At 35.0% G+C, this 8,331-nt stretch overlaps 1 protein-coding gene across 1 annotated transcript; it reads right to left on the bottom strand.

The window, feature by feature from the left end:
- Positions 1–1,523: 1,523 nt before the first annotated feature.
- On the bottom strand, positions 1,524–7,377 carry LOC109075182 (synaptojanin-2-binding protein-like). The gene is made up of 4 exons (XM_042737341.1): positions 7,154–7,377; positions 5,377–5,513; positions 2,930–3,025; positions 1,524–2,834 (listed from the first exon to the last, which is right to left on the bottom strand). The coding sequence occupies exons 1-4, from the start codon at positions 7,215–7,217 to the stop codon at positions 2,673–2,675; spliced, it is 459 nt and encodes a 152-aa protein (XP_042593275.1). The 5' UTR covers positions 7,218–7,377; the 3' UTR covers positions 1,524–2,672.
- Between the last annotated feature and the right edge of the window lie 954 nt (positions 7,378–8,331).

Here is an 8,331-nt window from a genome sequence, read left to right on the forward strand (position 1 = left end):
TTTTCTAACATATATAATATATAAATACATAACATGTTTATCAAGGCAATACATAGACTAAAAAAAACCCGTAAAAATGTTTGTGTACACTGGAAAAATTCACTATCAAACAATTTTTTACTCAGAAAATGATAGTAAATTTAGCAAATAATTAAAAAGAAAAAGTAACGAATTTTGAATTTTGAAAGCATGAATTTTTTAAATGGATGGATTTATATAGTATTTTTGTCGTTTAATGTTTGCTGCATTTTAGTGTCATCTTATGATGTTTGATTGGCCACAGTTACCATGAATTTAACAATTTTTTGACAGAGTAGGAGTTAACTGGAGATAGTGTTCATTACTCTGACGGTTTATTTGTGACAGAGAGAAGATGGGAGTTAGCTTTGATGCTCAATACGTGTGTAACCTATAACATGGTAAGGCTATCTGCCTTCATCTAGGTTTAGTATTTGATTGATGGTGTCTGAGCAAAATTGCACTGTTAGGTTTATAGTATGTGCTTCCTATGTGTATAATATCCTATAATATCCCATACTGAATCCCCAACCTTTGTTTTAAATGTTGTAAACAACCCAAATGTTTATTGTAAATAGCCCGTATCTTTAATCATGCTGATGCCGCCACCCTTTCTGTCTCAGCCATGTGCTGTAATGTAATATTAGATTCCGGAGGAAATACTGTATTATCATTCTCTTTTGTTTCTCTCTCCTTTGTTAAGTGCATTCAGCCAATGCTGCCTTTGAGTGTATTGATTTCTGTTGAGGAGACACTGACACACACAAACATAAACATACCAGTACTCATTTGTCAAAGGCATCTGCTTCCGCTCTCAGACAGCAGACAGAGAGACAGCAGTCTATCCATTTAGACAGAGAGACAGCAGCAGTCCATCCACTCACACAGACAGCATGTTATCCTGAGTCTATCATCTGAATGGGACAGAGTTACACAGAATTCTCTGTATTTCATCCATCCCTAACAAAAAAAATTTGAAGAGCTTATAGGTTTTTCACAATACAAAATATTTTGACTCTGCAGACAATAGTCATGGTTATGGTGGCATACCAACAACCACGCCACATTAAAAGTAACAAATCACTTTTCTTCACCATTCTGATACTCAGTTTGATTGTTTTGACCAAGTTTTGATATTTCTAAATGCATTGAGCTGCTGCCATGTGATTGGCTGATTAAATATTTGCATTAACAAGCAGTTGAACATGTCTGTGTAATTGGTTGGCATTTACTGTTTTATTTGCACACACACACACACATATATATATATACACACACATAGTATAATATACAATATACACCTACACACAAGGGCTGTCCAGAAAGTATCCAGCCACGTAACATCAAATAATCAAATATAGTGATCTCTATAGTGACCTTAATTTTTATAGCATGTATCAATTTAGGTTAATGTTTATAAACACTATTATTAATTCATTTTAATTTAAACAACTTAATGTAAAAAAAAAATTAAAAAAAACTCTCATAGATTAAGTGTCACCACATTCTTTTGAGCCATTTGAATTGTTTTTATTGTATACACATTTCAAACACTTAGAAGCACACAGACATAAATGTGTATACATGATGCATGTGAATGGCAACATTATTCTAACTGTGAAACGTGGATGAGCATTTCATGAAGACTTTACATGTGGTTTTATCCACACAGACTTGGAGAGGAACTGCCATGATAACACAAACACACATTTGTCAGTTACAGAACAGATATTACAGAAAAAGCACAAGCTGCCACCCCTAAAACAGCAGACAGGGAGCAGCACTTAGACCAGCAGCTCAATGTGGCAAGGCACGAGTTGAAAGAGGTGCAGAAAACCATTTGTGTAAGAGACTAGACGATTCCAGAAACACAAGCCATATACAATATCAACAATATTACATTTTCATTCAGATTGTGAATTCTAACAAGTGCCACCTCTAGTTTTTTTCCTCTTAGGGAGGAAGAGCAAATACAAGGCCAAATAAACAATTCAAACGTCCTTACTTGCCCCATCTTTACTGCAGCCACAGAAATGCATCCTGCATGTCTGAACTTGGATGAGTGAGAAATTAAAGTATTAAAAACGAAAAAAAAAAGTTAACTCCATTCCCATCATGCATGCTTTCAAACATACACTTGCACAAGCATGTACCTGAGAAGACCTCAAAAAAAAAAAAAAATCTAATGGCACACCTTGGGCTCATTCCAGCGCTCTGGAGGTACAAGACGAAAAAAGCACTCCTCTGTGGGCCTGTCTTCTGCCCAGAAACACAGCTCCACTTCGGCCTCTTGTCTCCTGCCTGTGGCCCCTTCTGACTAATTCAGATTATGGTGATTTCTGCAGCTCTTGATCCAAACACTGTGCTCATCATCCCTGTTCCCTTATTCCACCATATGCAATGTCATCAGGCATGATAGGTATTCTGGTTAAGCGCCAGTGATTATCACCAAATGAATTGTGAAAACCTGTTATAGCTACAAGTGTGTGTTCATAACATGGTATAAACAATTAAAGAAAACCTGGAAGTTCTGCTAACATTAACTGCTTTCCATTTTCGCTCCCTGTTAATGTTTGGGCCCTCAGCAGAGACAGTTCAAAACAAAAAGAAAAAAAGATTTAGTCTGTAAAATGTCATGTATTCATGTGATGGGTTTAAAACGGGCCCCGGGACCCCCGATGAAGGCGTTTGTAAGCAATGAAACCTACAGCTGTTATTACTGCCAGGGCAGCTACAGTATACATTGTCCATGTGCCAAAAGCAGATGAAGATTCTCCATCGGCACGAGAGCTGGTGGGGCCGTTCTGCATGACAGGCTGTAGACATAAACACGTCAGTGAAGCTGATTAATTTACTTAGAATTCTCAGAGATGTTATCAACATCACGATCACCATAGCCTGCAGTACTTACTCGCTGCTGTATGCGAAGATGCACATCTTCCCCTGCAGACCGAAACAGCTCCACTGCTGCACTGTGAGACAGATTGTCCAACTTCTGGCCATTTATCTAAACAAAAAAAACAAACAAAAAAAAAACAAAACAATGAAATGTACACAATCGATTTTAAAGTAGTCATATCAAGACTTATTTTCCTTAATATTTTTAAATATGTGAACCTGGAACAAAAAAAAAAAGATGATTGACTCAGGATAACATGCTGTCATAATGGTCATTTTTTTGAAATTGAGATTTATACATCATACGGAAGCTGAATGAATTAGCTTTCTATTGATGTATGGTTTGTTAGGATAGCACAATATTTGGCTGAGATGCCACTATTTGAAAATTTGGAATCTGAGGGTGCAGAAAAAAAATCTAAATATTGAGAAAATCGCCTTTAAAATTGTCCAAATTAAGTTCTTAGCAATGCATATTACTAATCAAAAATTAAGTTTTGATATATTTATGGTAAGAAATGTACAAAATATCTTCATGGAACATGATCTTTACTTAATATCCTAATGATTTTTGGCATAAAAGAAAAATCGATCATTTTGACCCATGTAGTGTATACTACCGACTGGTTTTGTGGTCCAGGGTCACATATTTTGTAGATACACTATTTTGTTGGATTGTTGTACTGTTTTATATTTTTTGTTTTTACACTTTTGTCTCCGAAATATGTTTTCATAAAGTTAATGAAACATGCAGATGGTTGCTCTGAGAACAATAAATATCAGATGAAGTGAGTCGTACTGTGTCATTCACTTTTAACTTATATAAATAATATTTGGTATGTCCACCTTTTGCAGCAATGCAGCATATCTCTCTGGCATAGTGTAAATATATTTCCTGAGAACATCAACAGTAATGTTATCCCATGCCTTCTGCATCTCAAGCCAAAGGTTTCCTTTTGATGTACAATAAATCTGTCCAGTTTATTTTCCAACTCCCCCCAAATTTGCTTGATGGGACTGAGGTCTGGACTTTGAGGGGGCCAGTCCATCATTTTCAATGCTCCAGCAGATTCTTTCCATCGCAGGTAGTTCCAGCAATAGTTCGTTTTATGGGCATTGTAATGGCCAGTTCAACAAAAACAATTAAAACCTCTTAAATATGCCATGTGTTCTAACAATTTTGGCCTCCACTGTTTGCTTATATTATATTATATTATATTATATTATATTATATTATTATATTATATTATATTATATTAGTGATGTCAAACGATTAATCACATCCAAAATAAAAGTTTTTGTTTACATAAGTGTGTAGTGTGTATATTTATTATGCATGTATATATAAATACAAACACATGTATATATTTAAGAAAAATATGCTATGTTTATTTAATATAAAATATAATAATATAAATATATAAATGTATATAGATGTAAATATTTTCAATATATATACTGTATGTTTGTGTATTTATATATACATAATAAATAAACAGTAAACATACATATAGTATGTAAACAAAAACTTTTATTTTGGATGCGATTAATCGCTTGACAGCACTATATATATATATTATACATAATAAATAAACAGTAAACATACATATAGTATGTAAACAAAAACTATATATATATATATACATACATACATACATACATATATATACACATATACATATATACCCATATATATATACAACATATATACATACATACATCTATACATGCTTATATTATATATATATTATATATATATACATACACATATATATACATACACATACATATATATATATATATACATACATATATACACACATACATATATACACACATACATACACACATACATACATACATACATACATACATACATATATACACATACATACATACATATATATACATACATACATACATACACATACATACATATATATACACATACATACATAACATACATATGTGTATATGTGTGTGTATATATAATATATATGTGTATATATATATATATATATATATCAATATATATATATATATATATATATATATATATATACATACACATACACAGTATATACATACAGAAACACAAACATACACAGTATATAATATACACACACATATATACATATACACCATATTACATATACCTATATACATATACATACATATAAGTATGTAAACAAAAACTTTTATTTTGGATGCGATTAATCGCTTGACAGCAACAACAACAAAAAATGTGAAATGCTGTAGCATCATTATTCTAAAGATCTGCATTTAAGGTGAATAGGGCCATCCACATGATTACAGTAAGCATTGATTTACAATAAATCACTCGTACAGTCGAGCTGTTATACAGTGAAGTGGCAGTACTGATTCACAGCGATTGTCAAGAATTAAGTATTAGTTAAGTACGATTTGTTAACCATGTACAGTAAATTACAGTGGTTTTACCGCAAGAATTTTGTCTCCCTCCTGCATACGTCCATCCAGTGCAGCCGCTCCGTCTACTTTGATTTTTGCCACAAAGATTCCACTGTCATTCATAATATACTGCTGGTCCACCCCACCCACTATATTAAACCCCAGACCTGACAGAGAGAGAGAGGATGTTACACACAGCACGTGTTTGAACTACTTACATGATTAAACTGAGCCTGATATACGTTCACACAGACTTAATGTGATTTCTGAAGAAGAAATAGGGAAGGGGGAAGAAACAGACATGATCCCAGCCAGACGTCACTTCTTAAGAACACACAGGAACAACGAGACACATGGAAAATATCACTGTCATATGCAATCCTTGCACCACAACACATTCCAGATCTACCACAAATAATATGATTTACTAATAATATAATTTAGGCCTTATTGATGAATAATGTAAAAAATGTTAGTCATCTCGTCTGAATCAGAAGAGAACATTCTGGACAGCAGTGACAGTTTAAAGTTAAAACATCTTAATGATGCAGTTGTTAATTACAAACTCACTGTTTTTAACTCCAAAAGTCATTAATTGACGAACTGTAGTCGTGTGGATTATTGTGATGTTTTTATCAGCTGTTTGGACTCTCATTCTGACGGCACCCATTCACTGCAGAGGATCCACAGGTGAGCAAGAGATGTTATGCTACATTTCTACAAATCTGTTCTGATGAAGAAACAAACTCATCTACATTTTGGATGCCTCAAGGATGAGTACATTTTTAGCAAATTTTCACTATTCCTTAGTAATCAGTCATCAAAAAAGGTTTGAAAATATTAAGTATATAAAAGACCACCTGATGTCTGTCATTTTCACCAGAATAACCATAGCATTCTAATTAAACATTACGAGAAAAAAACAACAACAACAACATTTACATGCATGAATCCATCACAATAACATATACACTATGGATTTAAAAACTAAATAAAGAATAGCATGCCGACAATAAAATGTAATTTATTAAATATAAATCAAAATATGTTTGGTAAGACAAAATCTGGAATAATAATAATAAAAAAAAAGATCTAAATTTAGCAGTCATGCCTCACTGCATACTAGTGGACACTTTTACACCAGATATTGTTTTATTGTACGATCATGTGGTAAATATTATATCAGTAAAGGAGTCTAAATGGGGGACTGGAAACAGGACATGTTCTTTCTAATTCTTAAAATTTGATATTATTTAAACTGACTAATTTGACCCATAGTGTTGATGACGTATTATGTTTCTGCTTTTGTTTTACACTCATACTTTTTAATCACAAGTCAAAGTCCAGGGCTATCAAAGCAGTCCAGTGCATGACCTCGCAGAGGTAACAACGCATTATATAACACTTTAATCAAATTAAGTCTCAGCTCTCAGAAACTGAACTGACGGACCGGAACCAGACCCACTACTCATGAAAATCTTCAATAACAGCCATATATAGTGTGCTTGAATCTGTCAGAAATGTGTCCGTGTTTATATGTCGGTCCATAATGCTGATAGTGTATTGTGCTGGTTGTGATCTCAACTGAACTTTCGCTTTCATAACAACACAAACGCCTCTGAATAAACCCGATTTGATCGTTTGCGGAGCACATTCGGGACCGGGTTATCAGTTCGGGTTCATGGAGCCAGTTATGTCAGCATTTGTTGCGGGAGCGGGCCGACCCAGCAGAACCGAACCGCCGGGATGAACTCGGTTCGCACAGCTCCAGCAGAGAGCAGGGGAAGTCGAAGACAGCCAAACTTACCAGCCGGGCCTCTTTTCAGCGTAATTTCTTCAACGCTCGGCGCGCTGTGTGCGGATCCGTTCATGATGTCGGAAAAGTTTCACTTTTAATACCCGACCAGCTAACCTCCTAAAGCGTGCGGAACTCCGCCTGCTTCTTCTAATGCCGCCGGGATACGTGCGCAGCCGCCACTGCCACCTAACGGACAGCACCGGAACACTCTCACGGTGCACTGCGGAGGAGACTGCGGCGAGGAGAAGATCGACTCATTACAAAAAAAATAGATCCAGTCATTACATCATAACGTGTTCCCTGACACTCCAGCGTGGCATTAAAAGTCATATGTTGGCACATATTGATGCTAAGTGCGTTTTTTTCTTCTAAATTAGAATTATAAGGATGTTTATTGTAATTTCATTGTAATATTAAATAACACACTAAAATTAACTTATATCTCCTGCCCTGGTTAAAAAAATTTTTTTTAAACTATTATACAGACAAGTCGTACATATTCCCAGTACATTTTATTTGTCAAATTTGTTATGTTCTGCTAAAATACTTTCCCCCGTTCCACAGACGAGGCTTAAGCCTAGTCCCAGACTAAAATGTAAGTCTGAGCTGTTTCAGCTGAAAGACATTTGCACTGACTGATCTTAAAACATACCAGTGCCTTTGTTTTGTCTCAAGATACACACCAGTAATGTTTTCTCCTATGGCATGTTAATAAAAGTGACTTTAGTCTAAGCCCTGTCTGTGAAACCAGGCTTTTAAGTACTTTTTTAAAGCAATATTAAGTACTTTCGCTAGGCCCTGTTGCACAAGTCGTTGTTTGTTGGTGGGGTCAAGTTGTTCGCGGCCAGCCAGCGTAGAACATAGGCTTGCATTATGCTAATGTGTTACCCTGTGATGTGTAGCCATCACGGAAGTGGGATTCGAATAACTAACGACTCATTTCAGCTGTTCAGAGTCGATTCTTTATTTTTGGAGTCAATCCCTGCGTCCCAATGTGCATACTATCCAGCCTGTCTGCCCTAAATAGTACTGAAAATTACTAATATCACATATAGTATGCACATTAGGATGCAAGCAATAACTTTATTTATCGTGCACTTTCAGCTTTACAACTTTGCAGATCATTTACATTCACATACAGCTACATTACACACTGCAATGAAGGCAATATTGGAAATGGCGTAATA

The sequence above is a fragment of the Cyprinus carpio genome, chromosome B13 (genome assembly GCF_018340385.1).
Source record: "Cyprinus carpio isolate SPL01 chromosome B13, ASM1834038v1, whole genome shotgun sequence".
Classification (NCBI taxonomy): domain Eukaryota; kingdom Metazoa; phylum Chordata; class Actinopteri; order Cypriniformes; family Cyprinidae; genus Cyprinus; species Cyprinus carpio.

Bases quoted from the DNA above. Each gene is read 5' to 3' on its own strand.
- LOC109075182 (XM_042737341.1), bottom strand. From the start codon at position 7,217: ATGAACGGATCCGCACACAGCGCGCCGAGCGTTGAAGAAATTACGCTG. The intron at 5,514-7,153 runs GTAAGTTTGGCT...TCTCTCTGTCAG, and splicing joins GCTGAAAAGAGGCCCGGCTG to GTCTGGGGTTTAATATAGTG. The intron at 2,835-2,929 runs GTAAGTACTGCA...TTATGTCTACAG, and splicing joins ATCTTCGCATACAGCAGCGA to CCTGTCATGCAGAACGGCCC.